Here is a 23,369-nt window from a genome sequence, read left to right as displayed (position 1 = left end):
TAAGAACATGATAGGTATGAGCAGCAAAATAGATCTAAGCTTTCTGATGTTGTCAACAATATAACTATAGCCGTTATTCATGTCATTTTTATATTGTTTTTTAGGGAAGTTTTATAAGATGAGGATTAGTCGTTTTTTCTCTTCTTAATTTGAAATGGGTAATTCCCTGTGGTCCTCATTGCAGCTTATTTTGGAGATACGGTCGTCTGTATTATTACGGTGGCTGCTTATTATTACCCATAGTAACATTTTATTGTTAGGTGACCTAAAGTAATTATGACAGGAGCAAAGGAGGAAGTCATCTGCAGTCAAGTGATGCAGTATATAGAGCCACAATGTCTGTGTTGGGAGGAGGTCGGGGTTGATGGATGGATGGATGTACAGGAGTTTGACACAGGAAGCTGCGGTGTGTTTCCTGTGTGAAACCGGTAGTTGTCATTGTTTCTTTTAACCATGACAATTGCACAACCTTAACCAAGGGGTAACCTTACAAAACCATCGAAACAGAGGATCTTCTAACCTTAAATAAGTACTTAGAACTTAGTACTTCTTTTACCACAAAACAATATTTTTTCTTAATCTAACCAAAATGTGACAATTTTCTTAACCTTAAGTGTGTATATTATTGTTACCATGACGACAAATGTCCAGTTTGCCTGCCACTGGTACTCTCCTATGGGTCATATCTGAGGTACACATGGTGTCACCACCAGTGATTAACTTAACTGAAAGGGTGTAACATGGATAGAAGTTCACACTTTTCCTTCCAGAACCCAGGTGCAGGTGCCCCTTGCAAACAGAGGTGTAGTAGTGCAGTGACAATGGCCCTCACTGGTCTACCAGTTGAGTTCTATAGTTTACCTCATATCCAGCATCCAACACTTTACTTCAAACTGCTGATTACAAGCAGCAAGTCAGCGTGAATACATGTGAAACATGAACATTACACACATTGAATACTCTGATTATTTACTTAGAGACTTTACAGATATTGATATTGAAAATATATGTTTTTACTGTAGAGCCTCAGAAAAACTGATCATGTCTTACAGACCAGTCTGGAGGAAATGTGAATTGAGTGAATGCACATGAGGACAAGTTGGAAAACCAGGGAAATACAAAGGAAAAAGGAAAGAAAAACAAGTGGGGAGCAGCAGTGGTCTGTTTACTTTGCAGAGCTTACACTGCAATATGAGCACAAAATGGATGGAGACACAGGAGGGGGAGAAACTGAAACAAACTGAGAAGGTGTGCGACAGTGCACCCTGTGGTCAAGTGTCATGGATTTTTAGCTGCATTTACCACCAGTTCACAGATTTACGGCCAGGTGAGGCCACAGACTAAGACTTCTTAGACTAAAACAAAACACCAGTTGGGGTCAGCATTACAGAAACCTGTCTAAATACATAGAGACAAGAGTTCAGGTGTCATATGATGCTGGCACAGCAGTCTTACACACATCCTTAGCATCTACTTTCATTGTTTCCTGCAGGTTTTGCTGGGCTATTTTAAACCAGCCGAGTCAGATCCATTCCATTAAATTAATATTTGTTTTTAGCCTCTCAGGAAATCTATTTCCAACCAGTAATTACTTTATATCTTCAGTATTTTTGTAACTGTTAGCCTATATTCATTGGAGCAGTATGTGTTACTGTTTCGTCTGTGGTCGTGAGGAGCTTTAAAATGGAACAAAGTTAATTTCTCTTAGTCTAAAAAAAAAAAAGGTAATTTGAAGTAAATTAAACGGCTTAAACTTGCAATTAAAAAGATGCTTTTAGTGATTCATTATTACTTTTCATTTTGATTCACTAATTGAATTCAGTACTATAACTTATTGTTATTAGCGTTTCTCTGAATGTATTTTCTTTTATTATCAATCCATATAAAAACCATTTGCATAATTAAAAGAAAAAAAAAAACACAATGTTAGATTAAATTTTGTTTACATTTATAAATCTCAAGAGCTTTAAACGTCTGAATAAGATAATAAGCCTCATCTGTGTATCACATAACTTTTGTTTCTAAAGTCAGGTGAAACTGAGCCAGTCTCTTTCCACACAGACAGATGGTAATAAAGTGAAGCCATGGTGGTTAATATTTAGGGTGCATGTTAAACGACCACTCAAGCTTTAAAGGGCATATGGCACCAGTCATACAGGAATTAAAAGGCTGGCAGGAACAGAAGGCCGATATCTTCTTCACCTTTTAAGCTGACAAAACAGCCTTTACATAATATATTATGATGCACATTGCACTGGTGGAGAGGTGACAACATTGCTAACTATTAGTTTGCCCAGTGGGAGTTCCTCAAGCTGGTACAGAGTGTAGTTAATACATGCAGTTACACATTTCAATTCAGTTATTATGATGGATGTCAAAATAATTTTAAAAGGACATGCTCAGGTTTTGCTTACATATAAAAACTCACATTGTTCTCCCGCCTGCTCAACGTGACATATGCAGCCTAATATGAATATTCTGATGCCAGCTGCTGCTCAATATGAAAACAGGATAACTTTGTAATGTAATATTATAAAAAAGTTCAGGGTAAGACTGACCAAAGTGAGCTGGAGATGCAATCTGTGGCTCAGACAGCAGGACCACTCCACAAAACAAACCTCAGGCTGATGTGAACAACCTGAGCAATATTAAATTTTTCGACCATGTTTGGTTTGGTTTTAAAATAATTAAATTCTGTTTTTTCTTAATCTTTTTTTTTTTGGATAATTGTGGCCATTCTGACTTCAGGTGTTAATAACTTTACACTTTCCACACAACTGTAAGGCACACTGGCTGCATGGCATGTGCGTGGTGACTACTGAACATCTTGGTTTTCATTTTAGACCAATATCCCTGTGTGACATGCTTCATGTCTCGTAGCTGCGGCACCTGATCTAGAGATCACATTTTTCATGTGTGGCGCGTGCAGCTCTCAGCAAAACTAGAACAGAGAAAATCATACCAGCTACATTATGTAAAACTAATACCTTCCACTATAGTTGTCAATGACTATGTTGAATCTGAATACAGTATGTAACACTTGAAAAAAATTCAAATATAATTTTTGGATTGCAGTGGCATTTTAGTGATGCTTTTATATTGAAAATAACCTGCAAACTCTATGTACAGAGATAGAGCTGGCAGTAGCAGCAACGCAGCCAGTGTGAACACATACACCTGCGAACTGCAGTAGTTCAATCATCACTAGCATTCATAAAAACAGAATTTACTGACTTCTGTAGAGGCCATGGTTTTTCCTCACAAAACCATGAACTCATTAGTTACCTACATTGGCTTTTATTTACACAAAACATTAAAACACAAGTTAAATTCACCCTGACAGCTACAGTACAGGTGATACACACTGTACATGTTAATTGCTTTCACAGTCTTTTACAAATTTCACCCTTTTCTATGCTATACATGTGACAATTAACTGATTTTAAATTCATTGGAAGCACTGAGCATCATTTCGCATGCATACAAGGATTTATTTTATTCTGAAACAAGGACGAGTTTGTCATTTAAGATATCTGTCGAGCAGCAAAGATAGGAACAGAAGTTATTGCTCCATTGTGTCCTATAGGGCAGCTGCATAACAGGACAAGGGCTTCTGTGCTATAAGAGTGTATTGTGCCCTGTTAAATTTGTTTCAGAGATTCTGGGAATTGCTTTGTTCTGCAGAATTCAGCCCGATCTCAAACAAACAAGTATTAGCTTGTTGAAGCGGTGCTGATGCTGACTCATAGGTGAGTTTGGTTTCATTGATGGCATCAGGTCAGTTAGTGCTCAATGGCCCTTTTAATGGTTTATAAAATAAACATTCTCAATCTGTGCCTATCTGCAGCTCATGTTACCAAATGAAATATATACTCATCTATAAAAACTAGTTTATTAAAAGACAGCATAAAGTCTCAGTGAAAAACAAATAATCTGATGGACCACTGTACTGTATAAAGGACCAGTTGCAAGCTTCAAATTTATCACAAAGCATCGACACATAAGACAAGGTTAATTATCACATGAAGCAGCATGTCAGACTTTTCTAAAGTAAGAATTCACAGGGCAAACATTTACCTGGTAGGAACTTTACTGGTAATTCCAGTGGTATGTATGTATTTTGTTTTTATAGTGCTCACATTAAAAACTATTTTTACATCTGTTTCTCCCATTTTCCTCCACTTGAATAACTTCCACCTGCCGTTTATCCCCTGTAGTTGTGATATGAGTGATTATTTAGCACCGATGGTTTGACAGCTGTTATTATACCCCCCAACCCCCTTCAACTCGTCCAAGGTGGAATCTTTGCTTGCTGTTGGTTGCCACCAGTTACTAAGACAACTGGAGAGATTTTGTAACTATTGTTTCTTTTAATTACTGTCGTCCTGTTTTCCATTTTCCTATTGTTTTCTTTCCAAATGAGAGGCTCTTGGATGTAATAAGAACAGATTGGCACAAATTAGGGCAGCACACAAGAGAGAAACTCAAACTGATGGCAGATCTTTTTCTGAACATAAGGGTTAGGGTTATTTATATATATATATATATATATATATATATATATATATATATATATATTACATAGTATATTCACATTTTATAATTGCTTAGTGGTGGTGCTCATTTTTTTCTCACAGTGCTCAAAACATGTCATTTTTCAGATTTTAATGTTTTTAAATTGAACTATTTGTGTTGTGCGTAATTAAAATTCTTTGCAATAGCATTTCTTATATGACCCACAGTACATAACCTCTGCCCTTAGGGGTCTCTCAATCAAAACAATAACAAAAGACCACATTGGGTGACATTGTGAAATAGCGTCGGATCATGGGAGTTGTTGTTTTCACCAACATTGCCGTAAGCTTTTTCTAGTTTGGATTCCTTCAGTGTCAGATAATTCAGTCGGGAGCTGAATTATCCACAGAGGTCTCTTCCTCTCCAAACCAAGCAGACCAAGTGATTATAACCAGCAAAAACACTGAATAAAAAAGTTTACATTTAAAATCAGTGTTTTTCACTGACGATACAGTGTACCCGAGATGTCAGGGAAGGGTTGGGAGCTGAGATTGCTCCTAATCTTTGTTTCAATTGTATGTCTGATAACTTGTGATTTAAACATTCAGAAAGTTTTTACAGAAATTAGAATGAAAAATGGCTCGAGAGGTCTGAGAGGTTGAGAGACCAATGATTTTAGAAGCAATGTTTGTAATATTCAACTGTCACATAATATAAATTAGGTGCAGTATGTAATATTTGCTCAACTCCATAAAGACCCTTACTGTTACATACTGCTAGTCTGTTTAGCATGCCAACCTAAAACAAAGAAAAAAAAAGAAAAAGTAAAATAATAAATGGAATACAAATACAAATAAAATTGTTTTGTCAACATAAATAAAACAGTATTTAACATCTTGTTAGTAAAAATAATACTATGAATATTAATTTAGATTCTATTAATAAATATTGTTAAATGCTTTGGAATTACATGTTCAGATATTTCCGACTGGTCTGTAGTGTTGGGCCCATCCTCACTTTGCTCTCAGATTATTCTAATACAAGTCAGACAGTTTCACATGTAGAAAGACATTTTCATCTTAAAAAAGTTACGCTCTCTGCAGGGTAGAACCATGTTTCCATGGTAACAATCAGGCCAGTGGCAGCAAAGGACCAAAAAAAAAGGAGCAAAAAATTGTTCATAATTTGTGGTTTGTAACAATGTTGTGGTGCAAACAATGACAGAGGAGACCATAGTAACAAGAGTTGAAATATACAACAGTGGGGATTGCATCACAGTCAGCTTGAACCTGACTGTGATGCAACTGTCAATTGTGGGATTAATACTGTTCGCTTGTTTTGTTAAACTAGGCTCAGTTTTTTTTGTGTTCTTGGTATTTTACTCGTCACTGAAGGACAAGACTAGAACAATGCGGTGTTCCCCACTGAACAGCCAGTTAACACTGATCTTTACAAATCCTCCCATTTACCAAAGGTCTCATCCAGCGTTCCTTCCAGAATTTACGTAAAGCTTTTCAAGTGTGCAGGTGTTTAAGTCCCAATAAAGCACGACTGGCGACAAAAGGAAAAAGTAGTTTTACTTTTGTGAGTTTGATTTAGAGCCTGATTTACACAAGAATGCAGCCTTGCAGGAACATTCACCTGCGGCGACTGTATGAAACAATTAAACAGCAGAAAAGTGTGACTACAGCAGTAATGTTCACAGCCCCATGGGACCAGTGCTATCACAGCAGCTCTGCGGCAGTGTGGTAATTGTCAGTGCCTCATGGGACATGGGCGGGGATGTAGTGCCTAGTCCTGTAGCCCATGCACTAGCCTATATTAGTCACGTTGCAGTGCAACATGAAAAGGAGGGGAATAAGGGAGAGGTGGGAGTTGTCAATAACAAACAAACATGACTTTCAGCTGATGCACAGGCTTCATAAAGCATCTGTACCAGTTAAGCCACCTTGCCTTTTAAATAAGGGGCCACCTCCTGGACTGATCACACCCACTGTCTCACAAGCTTCAGATCCAATGTGATCAATAATGCCAATTACGTGACTCTGTCAGTGGACGAGGAAAGGGGTGTTTTGCATTTAAGTTATTTTTGAATCGTTTTTAAAGTCTATTTTTGAATGCTTTCTTGTTGCTGACCAAAGGTCTTTAGCGCCTGAGACGTATATCTTTGTAAGTACGATAAAGCTGAAAGCTAAAAGTCTTTTCCCCTGACACTGTCACATCAGCAACTGTGATTAATATTCTTGTGCTTATCTCTACATTTGGTGTGAAAAAAGCTGTGATCACTGACATTTTAGGAAAGAAAAAAAAAAAAGTGTAACTACTGTGTAATCTGGGGAAAGTGCTTACAGTACAGGTGCAGGAGGAAGGGGCTGTGATGATTGCTTGTTCCCAGCCACCTCCTTCGAGTCCAAACAGATCCAGCAAATATGGCCACCCTAGCCTCCATATTGTAGCAGTGTTATCACTCCCAGGGACTCCCAGGTGGTCCAAGAAGGTCATCAAAAGAGATAAAGACGATGGCAGATGCAGCTAAACTTTAGTGTGCCCTTCAACACCCAGACTGATGCCCCAGGCAGAGGTACTGGTGGAATGTGACAGCAAGGTGAGAGAGAAGAGAAAAAGGCCAGTGGCTGGTGTCAGCAGGAAACCAGTCCTGGGGGAGACACCGTGCTCAGCGGGGCAGCTGGAGTGTCTAGCCATCAAATGGACCATAGACGATTTCAAGTACCTTCTGCTGGATACAGAATTCAGCTTAGAGAATGACCACAGGGCTCTGCAATGGTTAGAAACCATGAAACTCTACAATTACCTGCTGGCTGCTGTCAGAGCAGACACACTGCTTCACATTAAGTGTCCTCAAGTGTCTTTTAGAGGCAAGTGACTTCCTGCCCCACATCTCTGGTCTGTGAAAAGCACCACCTCACACAAATACACACTGGTTCTGTTTCCTTCTACTGAACTGTGTGGACAATTTCGTGTGCAGGAATGACACGTCAGATTTATAGTTCAGACTGTAAGTATTTGGACAGTTAAAATTTAAAAAGAAATTAGGAAATTAAATAACAGACGCTACATTAAAGTGGCATGCCTCAGCTTTAATTTGGATGGGTTTACATCAATATAGAAACAGCTGTGTGGGAGATACAGCCTTTTTCTTTGTCAATATGAGGAGTAAAAAGTAGATTGTGCAAGGGAGGAAAATAATGAGACTCAAAATGAGACTCAAAGAGAGAAAAACAAGCCTCTCAGAGAGATATCCAAGGTAGTTGGTTTGCCGAAATCAACAGTTTGATACATTCTAAAAGAGCAGAAAATGGCAAATGAGCTGGCACACCGAGGAGCACAAGTCTTGTGGATGAGCGGAAAATCATTTGCATGGTGAAGAAAAAACCCTCCTTCATGACTGCACAGCAACTCAAGATTGCTCTCCAGGATGTAGGCGTAAATGTTTCCCTGTCCATGATCAAGAGAAGACTTCATGAGCATAACCTCAGAGGATTCACCACAAGATGCAAACCCCCTGGTGAGATTCAAAAACAGAAAGAGCAGGCTGCAGTTCACAAAAACACACAGAATGAGACCAGCAGAGCTGTGGAACAAGCTGATGAAACAAAACTCAACCCCTATCAGAACTAGAGACTTTCTTGCAGTGGAACGCTACCACACCAGACGTTCCTGGATCGGACCACAAACATCATCAAACCCATCATGCAGATGCTACTGTATGAAACCAGAATATTATCTTTGCATGAAACAAAAACTCAATAACAGCCCTGCTGTCACAGCTGGTAATAAAAGACGAATGTGTGAAGAACAAACCACCACCTCATTTGCCACAAACACGGTGCTGGTTCCGTTACGGCTCGGGCATGCACGGCTGCCAATAGAACCCACTGACATTTATTGATAATTTCACTGCAAATGGAAGCAACAGGGTGAATGCAGAGGCATACAGAGGAGTCCTGTGCTCTGATTCAGCCAAATGCATCAAACGACATTTTGTCACTCAGCAGGACAACAATCCCAAAGATGCAGCCAAAACAACTGAAGAACATTGCAGGATGAAGACATGGACTATCTTTGACCGGCCGAGTCAATCACACGAGTCAATAACCTGGGTCGAAGACTGCAACAGAATTCTCTCAAAAATATTCAATATGATAATTTTGTTTGACTTTTGAGACTTGGCTCTTTAATGTAATATCCATTATTTTATTTCACATTGATTTAGCTGAATCTCAGAGGCTGAAGAACAAAGGATGTGTAAGCTACTTGATCAGTGTAGTGAAAACCATCTAATTCCTCACTTTCATCTTGAAACCAAAGCAGGACCGCACAGTGTTTGCCAAAGAAAACAGTCACAGACTTGTAGTTCTCCTGATCCATTATATCTCTTGAACAGCAGCAGAGTTTCTGCTTGCTGTGTTGCAAATGCATCACTGGGCAAATTTTACTTCAATACAGAAAAATGTGTAACGGAAAGCACTGAATAATAAAGCAATTAAGAGACTACCCAATACACTGGCTGAGGCACAGTAACTTGTGGTGAATTTAAACTGAATGTGCAGGAAAGAACATCATGTTGCTACTGTAAGCAGCATAAACATTTGGGCCAGCCAATGTTTTAGCTGGTTTTTAATTAAATATTGGAATAATCACATTTTTACCGAACCACTGCAGTGGTGTAATGTTTTTTTTTTTTCCTAACCAGCTACAGCTTTTCAAAGATTTAACTCCTTAGCCATTACGAAGCAAACTGCATGGAAGCTTTAATAATAATGATACTATGATGATATCTGACTCAGTGGCTCTCAAAGCTCCCCTCACTTTCTCCCTCGATGCCCAAATTACTGAAGGGCCTGGCTGAAGAACGGGTTACGAATCCCCTGCATCCAACTCCATCCAGTGGGAGGCACCTCGCTCTCCATCCAGCCTGCCGACAGTTGCTGACAGGTCCTGTGAACTTGGAGAGTACTTGGAAAGGCCTCTTCCAAGTGATCCACCCGTGGGACTCAGCTCCAGCAGCGTAGCCTGGTTGGTGGACTAAGACATAAGGACAACGCTTGGTTGCAGGGTTGTGGCTGCACTATGGTATGGTTTACACCCAGTTGTTGTCCTGTTGTATTCTTTTGACGTATAGACTGGAGATCCATTGAATCGGGAAGTCATGGCTTCCGATATGAGATTGATAAATTTGGTAATGAAGTAATTCATTGTTGTCCTCCCAGAAGACTGGTGCCCCATTTCAACGAGAATAAATTCTAAAATATGGCGTTAACGCTACATCAGTTTGAACCAAATTGAATGAATAACTGACAGACCGACAGATCAACACTGCCGTTCCCAGAGATGTGCTTCTAGTGCGGCTAAAATATATGTATATATATATATATATATATATATATATATATATATATACCCTGAGAAAACCATTGAAACTATAACATAGAACAATTATTATGAACACAATAGCAGTGTTGAGCAGTTGTCTGATTCCTCTGTAACAGTAACATAATAGGAGATGTTTGTTGTTTGTGTTCAGAAAAACTTTTAATTGAAACCTGTCATCCAGTCATGCTATACTGACACTGATGTTGTCCTGATGTTTGTATTCGTTCTTCCAAAACAATGTGTGAGGATCATGGCTTCCTTATATTCATTTATTTGGGCAAGTTAGATTGACATGTGTGTTATAATATAATACTTAGATTGGAGCCATGTCCGGTCATTATCTGATGTTCTGTGTAAACTTCACATTTTGTCAGCTCTGCTGTTTGTTCTGTTCTGGCTGTGGAGGGATAAAGTTTCTCAACGGGAATCAACAATGGAGGATATTATTGTACTGTGTTCACTTCACAGCTCGAATGCTGACACTTTACTGTTAACAATGCGAGCACACACACTCACTCTCTCTCTCACACACACACACACACACACACACACACACACAAAACAGTGGATTAAGTGGGAATCAACAGAAAGTTGATAAAACCCACACACAGTTTTTGACTGTCAGTTCACTCTGAATCAGCTTTGAAAGTTATGAATAGGAAATAAGAGACAACTGTTTCATGAGAAAAACAGGCATTTGTCTCAGGAAAACTGAGATAAACATTTTAAAAAAAAATTTTTTTGTTTTGTTTTTGTTTTTTTTGTTTTTGTTTTTGTTTTTGTTTTTGTTTTTGTTTTTGTTTGGCAGCTGCTTTGACACCCAGGCTGAAAATCTGAGAATATGACACAGCTGTATCATATTAAATTTTTTTTAAGCATCTGCTGTTTTTTTGGCTGGATCATTTCCAAAATATCACTAATTGTAGAAAGTTTGAATAAAGTGAACTGTCTGTCTGCTGCACTTCTGCATAACAAATGTAATATGCCGGATCCCAGAAATAGATGAGAAACTGTTTCTATACCTTTAACTAAGACTGACATAAGAAGTAAAATGTTCCTGTCAAATTCCAAACCATAGTATACCAAATGAAACAATAAATGAATGTGTATATGCGATATGCAATAATCCAGCGTAGCCAAGGAAGTAATTTGATTCTAAATTAAAAGTAATCTTCCTTCCACCCGTGGCCATCATTACAGCAGTTACACAGTAACAGCTAGTAACTCAACAGCATTAAATCACCCACACTCTGCCTAATATAGTTAGCCATGATGAAAATGTCAAATTACCTGTGCTAGCAGGTCCCCTGGTTATATATGATTATCCCCAGCCCACAACCTTTACAGTGATTCCCCAGCCAGCTGCAACAGAGGATTTGGAAAACATAATGATATTATGCTAATGTAGAGATATTGCTGGATTGACATTTTTACTGATTCTACTGAGTGCTTCTATCCATTTTCCCACCCACGCCGCAATAGCTTAAGGTCTCTCTGTCACCAGAACATGCTTTTAACATTGCTGGTGTCAGGGGTAATTTGTGGTGTTTCTCAAGTGGGCTTGTTTCAATGCAATTAGTTTATTTTCTTTGTGTAATGAGTCTATGCCCTGAGCTGTCTGCTTTCTAGAAACAACTGGGGACAGCAAATCCCAAATTCATTGACTACTATTTTGGTCTGTTGATTTTAATTTGTTTTTTTTGTTTTTTTTGTTTTTCTAATTCAGATCTTTGTCCAGGATAATCACAAGAACGTCTTCAGTTTACACAGCATCATACACTCCACTCCACCCTACCATCCATCCATCCAATCATTTTCAACCGCTTAATCCAGTGTTGGGTCATGGTGTCAGCAGGCCAAACAAGGTAGTCCAAACATCCCTCCCCACAGCAACATTTTCCAGCTCCTCCTGAGGCATTCCCAGGCCAGATTAGATATATAATCCCTCTAGCATGTTCTGGGTCTGCCCAGGGGTTTCTACCATGATGTTATCTAAATAAAGTACATGCACTGGTTTCCGCAAACTCAGTACTTTAACAAATAGTGTATTCATAATGTCTTATTCAGTCTTTTCTTTTTTCTTAAACAAAAGTACCAATATCTGCACATGGTCAGTATATTACTTTCCAATCAATCAATCAATCAATCAATCAATCAAGTGACACCACTTCGTTAATTTCACATTGGGCTTAAACATCACACATCGCTAACAGAAAGCCTGAAATACAAACCAGGCAGGGAAGGTCTAACAAAGACTGGTTACATTATGGGAAATGTGGGAACCAGTGTTTTTAGAGCTTGACCCATTTTAGGGACAAACCACACCAACGACTTTAGAGACAATCATTTGTTAAGTGAAGAGGCTGTATGCTCTGTCTTTAATACCAGTAAGAGTGGCAGCAGGAAGGCTTATAGGATAACAAGCCTATGGACTTTTGTTGCACTGGTGAACTGGTTTTTCCCTGTGGTGTCTTTTTTGTGACTCCCAAGTGGGAGACGAGGCAGAGGGTGTGATGATGCCAATCCAGGGGTGCACTACGATCTTGGAGTTAAGAATGAGTGTCATTTGCGTGGTCCACCGCCCGCCTGCTCGGATCAGATCAGATCAACACAGTGTAATTGTTCCATAATATTTTGGTCATTTTATTTGGGGAAATCCCATCTGCACAAACCTCACTAAAACACTAACAATCACACAAACACAAACAAAGAATTCATCATCATCTATCCTGAAAGCCTTTCCTTTACTCTAGCGAGTCTCATCGCAGCTGTCTGAAGGCAGCAGGTTTCCGTAACTTGAGAGATGTTGCTCACTATCAAAGTCTGTATGTCCCAGAAAGCAATACGTTTCCTCGGAGGAAAACTTTCCACAGGATTCCCAAAGTAGTGGAATGTGATTGGCCATGATACTATACAATTATGGTATTCATTCCTGATCCCACGTGCTTCTAAGTGCACCTGGCCATAAAAATACCAAGGTGCGCTTGGCTACACCGTGAGTGCACTGGGCGGGACACACATGACTGTGACCAGTACTGTGCTGTTCTCAAAAATAGAGCCATGGCACATACTACGGTCACATCAGTGCTTTTAGCTAAATAATAACATGCTCATTGGGATAATGTTAATTTGCTAATGATTAGTGTTTACAGTGTTCATCATCTTAGTTTAGCATGTTAGCATGCAAGAATGTTCTAATTAACACTAAACATAAAGTACAGCTGTGGCTAATGAGAATGCCATCAGTTTCTCAGGTCATAAAACAAAGTGGTGAAACTTCATGGTGGCACTAGAGGACAGGCCAGAGGATCATCAAAGTCACTAAGCCAAACAAACCACATGACAGGGACATCTGGTCTGGTCTACACATTGTGTGTGAGGATGCATCTTGATTCCACATGTCAGTTTCAGTAATTCAGTACAATATCTGCAGCAGTGATATGTATCACCCATATAGGAACTATAAATCATATCAAGGTCAGTACAGGTCACCTATTTACCAATTCAAGGACATACAGTATTTACTCATGCATGTTTCCTCTTTTTCTTTGCTTCTCCACAGGCACCCATAAATTTGTGACAGAGGGGGAACATCTGGAACTGACAGCTGTCACCAAAGAGGAGTCAGGATCATACGAATGCATTGCTTCTAATGACATCTCAAGCCCTGACATCAGGACAGTGCAAGTCATCGTCAACTGTAAGACCCAACACTATCACATTCATGGTCTAACTACACAGGGGGACATAACGATCAGGACATATGGGGTATGCAAAGAAAGCCAGTTGCTGTCTCTCGGATATAAAGTATCCTCAGATAGACCCTGACTGAAAATGAACTATTCTTAAACCATTTTGATTACAGTCCTGATCCTAACCACTTCTGAAAGGGAACTCTTTGGATTTATTATGAAAAAGAGTTACTCCACATGATACTGAAACTGAATCAAAATTTCAGAGGGTACTTTTTTTTTTCTCAGTCATTAGAGTAGCAGTTATACTGGGACGATAAAATGGTTTACACAGACAGACCCATGAGGCTTTGTCGCTTTCAAAGGATGAATAGTTCGTCATGGTTTAGTGAAGATTCAACTGGATGCTATCCCAAATACTGTAACAAACTCAGTCGCAGTCTGTATTTAGGCCACTGCTTGTTCATCATTTTGTCAATTCACATTAAAGGAATAGGAGTGTGAAGCAGCATGAATATGTCTTCAATATGATGCTATTAAACACCACATTTCACTTTGTCTCACAGATCCTCCCTTCATTTCTAAGGCACGGAGTACAGGTACTCCAGTTGGACAGAAAGGAGTCCTGCAATGCGAAGCCTCTGCCGTCCCGAGGGCAGATTTTGAGTGGTACAAAGAAGACCGCAGGCAAGTCTCACCTCTGAGCTCTGTGACTCCTACAGGCTTGGAATTGTTTGTAGTCAGTATGACAGACACACAAAGACATCTGTGCTGCTTTAAGGTGTGGACTTTCTTTATTTGAAATCCTGTAAGCCAGAGTGAATCATCTTTGTTAATAAGTGATGGCTTTTTACATTATTATTCTTGTTTCAGATTAGATTGTGCTTTTGATGTAACGAGATAATCCAATTCATGCTTGGCATTGCATTTTATTCTCTCTATTTAATCACATCATGAACAAAAGAAAAAAAAATAAAGAGGAAAAACATCAGTGAAATGGGTTGAAAAATAGACATGGTCACCAAAAGCACTGCAATCGGTTTGTGTGAGTGTTGTGTTTGGCTTGAAGGTTTAGAGAGTATTATAGAATAAAGCAGGCTTTTCCAGCTGAAGCCTGGAAACTGGAAAGATGTTTATGAGTAGTCCCAGAGCTGGTAAACCGATATAAACACAGCCTATGTTGCACTGTTAAATGGTCCCTGACGGTGACAGCAGCATCGCTTGTCAGTCCCCAAAAGACAAAATCAGTCCCCAAGAACAAAAAGATGGAGGATGCTGATAAAATAAATGACTGGCATCCACAAACATGAAATAAGGCAACGACACAGTAGCAGAGGAATAGGAAAAGCAATGAGCGAAACAACAAAGGTTGTCGTGCACTGAAGGATGAAGTCCGCACATGTGCAGTTACTTCAATAAGGCAGTGAGCTGAATTCAGAGTTTTTGGCTCGACTATGAAAAATGCTTGCTCTTCACAGCCTGCAGGTGTTAATGTGTTTCTAACTTCATGCAGATATAAGTCTTAAGTACACGTGCTAGAGATTTGACAAAGATGCCGAAGCAAACAGACACACGGCCTCCCAGAGGATAAAAAAAAAAAGCAGAGTTTCTTTCCTGCTCACCAGCAGAACCCTTGAAACCTGCCCCCCTCTCTCTTCCAGGCTCTTCAACGGACTAAACGGAGTTAAGATAGAGAATCAAGGTAAACAGTCAATGCTCGTCTTTTTCAACGTCTCAGAAGAGGACTATGGAAACTACACTTGCGTTGCCATGAACACCATGGGAATGACTAATGCCAGCATAATCCTTTATGGTAAGAATAAAATGTTGGTCAATTGTGTTAAAAATTATTGTAATTTAATTTTTAAATGGAAAGCATTTACTCTTTGCATGCTAGCAGCAGTGCAAAGAAAAAAAAAAAAGTCACCCACTCTGTGTTATGCAGTGCTTTACCTTTTCATTTCCGCCATTCATTAGTTTCCATGGCAATTGCAACACCAATGTAAAGCTCCTGTTTTGACTGAGGAAATAATCCAGGTGAACATCTGAGCTCCAGTTAATCACAGTTCATTCTCAAACAAGGCTGCGGCTCCAGCACTGATTTAAACGTTGAGACATGCTAACCCTGATGATAGGAGTAAGTGTTGTTATTCTCCTCCAGGTCCTGGTGCGATGCATGATGTGAACGGGGCTGCGGTGTTACCCCGTTGCTCCGTATGTCTCCTGCTGACTGTAACCTTACTCCACCTGCTGAAGTTCTGATGTGAAATGTGACAACCTCCAAGCTTCTCTCAGCATTGAACAGCAAGAACAGACTATTAGTCCTATGGAAATCCAAGAGCGCCAGTGGTTCACCTTTAGTTATCTTTCGTTTTTCTTTCTGGCTTTGCAGCAGAGTCTGTTCTCTGTCGGCTCGCCAACAGTGAGAGGCATCAATCCAAGAAGGGGAAAATTTGAATCATGCACTAATTTGATGATGGTAGAACTACAGAGTTTGTGTCTCCCCAAAACCTTTTTGTATGTGGAAAGGGAAAAAGAAAAAAATACATGTAACTGTTGATAGTTGACTGTTTATTGCCCAATATTGAAGTGTACATTCAGATTATTATTATTGTGTCACGTCCTGTTCAATATCTGTACAATACCATTAAGCTTTTTTTAAGTAAACAACAAAAAAAGGGAAAAAAAATGCAATGTGATTGTTGAATTTTACTGTATTTTTACAGTTGTATGCAAAACAGAATAACAGATCATTCATGGTAAACAGTTCAGAATAATAAATAGTACACCATGATTTCTCAGGCAATGTCCTACATCATAGTGCATCCAATTTTCTTTTTTTCATTTCTACTATAGTGTGTGTAGAAAATGTACAAATGTGTACAGAAAATTCCTGCAGTTGTTTTTTCCAAAATGCATACACTTATCAAAATGGCATTTCTGAAACACCTAGTCATAGCAGCTTCATGGCATATTCATACTCATATCTCAAATAAGATTTTCAGACTCGAAACATGTATGTTAAGTATGATTTAGGACAGAGGTGTCGGTCAGTGTGCCACTTCATTCTCTCCGGTAACCAATTAAATTAAAACTTGTTTAACAAATAGTACTGATGGTGTCAATAACGGTCATGTTAGTGAGTGGTCTAATTAGCAACTTGGCACTGAACTGATTTTCCCCTAAGTGCTGTTAATTTAGAAAACTAAATTTAATTTGTAACTACATATTCCTCAAACACCTGATGATATTTTTAGCTTTCACAGTCTTGCTTTAAAGTTGCAACTTGTGTAATTTAACCTGATGGTAAATTATCAAGTTATCTCAAAAATCAGCAAAAGTACATTCATATTTAATATACAGCCTTTACAGTGAGTTTCTCAGGCAGCCACAGTGGTCCTCAAGTTTTCTCGGTTGAGCAGTGGACTTTTATGCAATTGAGGCTTTTTGTTTGGATTTGCGGAACCAAACAGGTGACAGCTTATCACAAATCATGTTGGGGTTAATCGTTTTTTATTTGATTGTTTGTTTCTGTTGATCTGCAAGTAAGAAATAAATGGTCCAGTACTTTATGATAAATGGTTGTCTTGTTTAACATATGTCATAGCATTAAAATCCAAAATATCTCTTAATGTCCATACATATACATACACATAAAAAGTATCTACTACCAATAAGTGAGAACTTGCAATCTTATTCACTAAAATTTAGTCCATTTGTTTTCATTCATATCTATGTTTTTATTTTATTTTTTTTTATTAATTATTTTTATTTTTGCTTTATTTTGCATAATAAAAGCAGACATTATATTCAGTGTGATAAATTACATAAAACCTTTGTTGATTCTCGTCTGTAAATTGAGTTTAGCATAGCAATGAATTAAGACAGTACAAAAATAGTGGTATGTTCCTTTAATTAGCTCCTACACATATTCAATATATAAATTAATGGTCATGTTTTATATTCAGACAAGCTCTGTCAGTCAACTAGAAAAAAAAGGTGTTTTATCATGTTTATCTCTGAGGTATTAAATTGTTTTAATTTGAATGTGAAGTGGTGGAGTAGCTGAATAAACTGGTTTGATTTAGAATCACATTTCTTCAATTAAAATACGTCTGTGGAGGCTGAGGTGTTTTTGACAATTTCATCTAAAAGAAAAAAAAAAAGAAAGAAAATGATGCACAGCTCCAGTCCACATCCAAGCCACAGATGACAAGCAGGAAAATCTAATGAATGACAGGACAACTTGGATGAATGTTCCGTGCAGCTGCTATGAAGCTTTTTCCAGGTGTTATGAATGTTGGTTTTTAACCTGGTTTGCCCCGAGATAAACGGCAGCCGCTGTTCTCAAGACTTGCAGGAGTGACTGTTGTGTTCTGTGGTCGGTGGATGCATTTTCACGGGATACTTTTCAGTCTGCCTTGCGCAGAAATTTTCCAGTGATGAGAATATACTTGCAGCACAAGTGATTGATAATGTGATGTTCTGCTATTGTCCAGTTCACTCCTGTGCATACCTATAAGTAAGAAGTGTGTTGAAGACAAAACAAAAAGGCTGAGATTGATGTATGTGGGAATGCTTTCGTTGTACTCACGTTCAGTTATGTGCTTGTGATGATGGTGAACCAGTCGGATGCGGACTATGTCACAGGATGTGATTTCACTTCTTAGGGGTTTGCAAAACAACACAGACAGGTGAGATTCAGATGCCTGCAAAAACTAAAGTTAATGTAACGCTTTTCATCCCAGATAGATGAACGTGATAAATATTGATGTCAATAAGCTTGAATCAGTTTGTTTAAAATCCTCATTAAAACAGAACTGATACTGGAATTTAGTTAAGGCGTATTTTTGCATATAACAACAACATTGTCTGTTTATGGTTTTGAGGATTTTATATTTATGTGTTGCACATTATCTTCAAACATCCTAATGCATAATTCTCTGGGCATTTTAAAGTTTGCAGTATTTGCAATTCGGTTGTCTTTTTTTATCCTAAACAGTTAAGTTTATACTGTATGATTCCACTGATGGCTGCATTGTTGACCTGTTTTATATGTTTTCTGACCTTACTGGAGGTTCAACATACAGTAGTCACAATTGCGGTATATAGTCAATGTATCATTTGATTGCGAGATTGCCAAATTGTCCATAAACTGCTTAAATGTGAATTCAAGTTGCCAATCATTTGTTCTGACTATGAGCCAATACAGTTTTTTTTTTTTGAAGCTGCACTAATCAATATTTTAACAATGGATAAACTGATTACATGTCATGTTGAAGATGTCACATGTAGTGACGAACCCACAGAGAATTATCAGTTCAAACTTTGCAGTTCATCTCACTGTGCAGGGCATTTACTAGCATTCACCTAATTGTTTTGATTATGTGGCCCACAGCTTTAGCTTTTAGCTTGGTATTAAAAAGGCCTTGCTAAGTTGATGACTCTCTGTTCAGCACCAAAGACCAAACAGACAAACAAAGTTAGCAACTAGCTTACTATCTGGTGAGCATTAGCTGAGCATTTAAGAGTGATAGTTTTTCTCAGGAGTTGGTGGAGACCAAACCAAAGCTAAAAGGACAGTAAATACTGGATGTAACAGTTGTCAGGTGACCAGAAACATGTCTCCAAATGAATTATGACAATGTTTCTCATGTCTGCTTGATGTGTAAATACTCAAGCCACTCCAATTCATTATATTTATAGGGCAAAAGTGTTGATCAAAAAACTTACATAAAATGGTTATTAACTTTAACAGACCAAATTAAAGTAATCATGTAGTTGATAGTAATAATTAAGGATACTCAATATAGTTGTAAAAATATGGATCTTAAGCAGGGGTGGACTGAAACAATAATTTAGGCCGAGAATTTGACTCCATCCCAGCCAACAGGTTCAAACAAACCACCAGACCGGTAATTGTGAAGGCTAACCAATGTAACAGGTACCAGACTACTTATAAATTTGGCCGCTATGATTAAATGGGAGGGAAGTTATGCAGATTACAAAATACAAGAAATTGGGACAACACAGAATATGAAATCTAGAATGGCACTCAGTAGAATGCATCCCTCTGCCAAGGCAAAATTCCTGTTCGCTGCATTATGTCTGGTCAAGTTGACTGTCCACAGCTGGCCAAAATGACCTGTCACGCCATAAGGAAATATCCCAGGCCGTCTGCAACTGGTCTTAAGAAGGGATTTAAAATGACACCAGATTTGACAGTGAAAGTTATCTTTGGACTTTTACTGTGGGTGTGGAATGGTGAGGAGTATCTGATCAGAGGAAGAACCTTGTGGGACACCACAAGAGAAAGAGGATGAAGAATGATCAGTCATTACTGAAACTGATCAAAGCTGCGATTAAGAAACAAATCAGTCCAATGCTTTACCCTAAAAAGTTTGCTTTATCATTGATATGATACAAGAGTACAAACATATCATATAATCATATAACATATAGTTCATACTTTGGTTAATCTTTTTTCTTGACATAATAGAAGAATAATCTGATTTAATACCCACAAGTGGCCAGAAAAAAATCTATTTCTACAGCTAAAGAAAAAAAAAGATTATTTTAAAACATAGAATTAACAGGTATGATAGGAAGAGCAAGATAATCCGCTAACAGATGTGAACTGTGCTCAAACCTGCACCAGTCTCAATTAGGTTAACCAATCCAATATAATGAAAAATAATATATTTTGTTTCTTTATTCAGGAATTAACCTGGCAGATCTACATTAAATCCCATAACAAAGAGGGAACTATTCCTGTCATTCCTGTCAGTACTACCTCTGCATACCCAAGTCTCTTTTTTTCCGCCCTATTCTTAACAAACAAGAATATTCAGTGTCACTGCTGTCAGAGCTGATAGGATTCATACAGTCTCAGGACAATGACATCAAAATCTGCATGTGTTAGATCTGGGTCTCATTGCAGTATAACCTCCTTATCAGAGCAATGCTGTAAAAAAGAGCAAAAATATGGGGCAAGTGTGGTACCTGTGGTGTCAGTCAAGCTGCATGTTAGCTCTTTAAATGAATGGCAGCAGATGCACTCCAGTGACAGATCTGTGAGATATTAATGCAAATTCTTGCCTCAAGGTTTTGGGTGTATGAATACTGTTCCTGCAACTACCACAACTTATAAGTCACCAGTGTGATTACATTGCTGCTGATCCTCTCCAAGTTGAAAAGAACATATTTTATTTTCATATTGAAATGAATGAAATACCCAGACATTCTATTCTGAAAAAGATTCCTGACATGAAATCTTTTAAAACTATATGACAGCACAATGAGCTTGAAGAGCTAACCTGCCAGTAGTCACACATTATGATGAACACCAACAATGTTCCAATTACAATAACTCTATAGCTTCTCTGAAAAGGGAATAAAAGCCCTTTTTTTGTCTTTAGCTCAGACCAAAGTCAGCGGGGAAGAAGGAAAAAAAGTGATTTTGCTTTTATAGATATCGCCTATAACCAGTCCAGTGTAATGAAACAATATCTTTTTGAGTGGCCTTTGTATTTCATAAGTCTTGTAAAAATGTCCTCATGAAGGTTGACATTTTTAAAAATAACAGTATTACTTTGCTCTTTCATCTCTCACAATCTCCATTCGCCTTTGTCACAAATGCATCAGCAAAACACAGGTTGTCTTTCAGATATCATAAATTCGATGATATCTGCAGACAGGTGTAATGCACACTTCAAGCATCTGGACTGATGAATCATTAATCAACCAGAACTTTATTTTTTCACTGCTTTGTCCTCAAATGCCCCGATTGTCATAAAAAGATAAGAAAAACGTAACTAAATCGATTTAAAATGACCTTAAAGGAGCTGTTTATCAGTTTTGCTATTGCTACGTAGCCAACTTTAGCATTAAAAGCTGTTTACCTATCAGTCTAGAAGAAACATTACTCCAATGGTGGAAAGTACCACCAATGTTAACCTCTTATCTCTATCAAGTCTTTTCTTCTAATAAAGTTAGTATGCTAGCACTAACCAGCTTGTCTCATCACTTCCCAATAGCAACTCACTGTAGCCTCTACTCTAACCTGAAGACTTAGCACTATTGAGAGTGGGTATTATATAACCAATGATAGCCAAAGCTCTTGTCAAGCGACAATCACCACCACCTGTTCCTGACAAACTGTGTTGCACCTTCAAAATCGGCCTCTAGTTTTTCCTATTAATTTTTCAAGTTTAGTTTGCTATTGCACTTGGCAGATTGACAAAAACACCACATGTAAAAAATAAGGTGTCAGAATGTGAAGGGAAGACTGGTCTTTGTGCTAACATTCCAACAACATGATTAAGTCCAACTTTCTGATGCCTTCTGTCTGTTACCAAAACTGAGGCATCTTTCAGTCATCAGTTTTTTGTTGGTTTTGTTTTCTGTCTCACCATCATTTTTAACCTTGTATTTACCTTATGTATTTCATAACAAAGTTCTCCTCAACATCTACAGTCATATGACCTCCATAACCATAAAATTAGATTTTGATCTCAACTTTCTGCTTTCTGCATAAATAATAAGCCACAGTAATCCAAATACAACTCTGCACATGTCACTGGCCTTTACTCCAACACACAAACATTGATCAATTTGTAATAGTCAACCTCACAAATCTGATGAATGTATTTTTGTGAATGGATTATTTGGCTTCAAGTGGCAGGTGTCATACGAGATGAATCCATGTTTGTGAGCTGTAGGTGAACCAAGGGATGCAGGACATTATTTGCAAAGAAAACGAGAATGTGATGATGTATTTACCAGCTGTCTGAAGTAGTTCTAGAAGTACTATGGACATAATTTTGAGTGTGTGTGTGTGTGTGTGTGTGTGCGCGCGCGCGTGTGTGTATGTGGGCACAGCTGGCTAAATGCAAAGACAGGTCAAGGCCATAGCTGGAGGGGTGGGAACAGGTCAGAGACCTGTACAACTGCTGAGATCCCATCAACCGTGTAGCTAATGCCTGCCTGGAGAGCATCAACGCGCATCTCGTTCCATCACTTACGCATACAATCTTGTCTCTGCCATTTCATTCTGCTCATATGTGCAAGATAGTGGGTGGTCACGCAGGTCCTACAGCTACAACCGAGGACAGAACGAGTGAGAACAATATATAACAATATATTGTGGTTTCTTTTCAATAAAAATCAGCACTGATATGAGGATTTGACCGGCTTCAGGGTGTCGGTGTGTAAAACCTGCCTCGTCCTGCTTTAGAAGATAATAAAAGTGTGTTGTTGTTGTTGTTGTTGTTGTTGTTGTTGTCGTTGGTTTTTTTCCCCTGTATTGCCATGAAGGCATTAAACCTTCTGATTTATTTGTCACTCTCACAACATACTCCTTCCTGTTCCTTCAGGACTCATAGACGCCCATTGTTTCCAAAAACCCATTAAAAAGATCTTAAAGAGATACAGTATAGACAGTGCTAACAAACATTATCCATTACATTAGACAACTGGGAGTTTTGTCCTAACAGGACTTTATACACAATCATTGATGCTGTAACAAAATTTTTATATGACCTGGATCAACACATTACATTGTGTAGATTTATTTTTCCTCCTCCCTGCCAACAGAATGATGGGATACTGTATTTCCATAAAGAATCACGTAAAGAATCTACCATTTTCAATTCATTCAATTTGAAAGTTTTTATCTAAGTTAGCTGTTTTTATTAGGTTTTTCAAAATAAAATGGCAAAAAAAATATGTTGACACCAGTGTTATCCTTTGTTGGAGGAGCTAACCAAT

General features: G+C 38.3%; 1 protein-coding gene across 2 annotated transcripts in view; it reads left to right on the top strand.

Annotated features, from left to right (window-relative positions):
* opcml (opioid binding protein/cell adhesion molecule-like) overlaps positions 1 to 22,864 on the top strand; it is a 304,122-nt gene extending 281,258 nt beyond the window's left edge. For both annotated transcript variants that reach the window (XM_056396764.1, XM_056396763.1), the window contains 4 exons: positions 13,472 to 13,609; positions 14,168 to 14,288; positions 15,263 to 15,414; positions 15,763 to 22,864. In XM_056396764.1, coding sequence (XP_056252739.1) covers positions 13,472 to 13,609; positions 14,168 to 14,288; positions 15,263 to 15,414; positions 15,763 to 15,863 — 512 coding nt within the window. In that variant the 3' untranslated portion in view covers positions 15,864 to 22,864. The remainder of the gene's footprint in view (positions 1 to 13,471; positions 13,610 to 14,167; positions 14,289 to 15,262; positions 15,415 to 15,762) is intronic.
* The last annotated feature ends 505 nt before the right edge of the window (positions 22,865 to 23,369 follow it).

This window comes from Seriola aureovittata, chromosome 15 (genome assembly GCF_021018895.1).
Source record: "Seriola aureovittata isolate HTS-2021-v1 ecotype China chromosome 15, ASM2101889v1, whole genome shotgun sequence".
In the NCBI taxonomy this organism is placed as follows: domain Eukaryota; kingdom Metazoa; phylum Chordata; class Actinopteri; order Carangiformes; family Carangidae; genus Seriola; species Seriola aureovittata.
The sequence above is the reverse complement of the archived record's forward strand: the minus strand, read 5'-3'. Positions and strand labels throughout refer to the sequence as shown.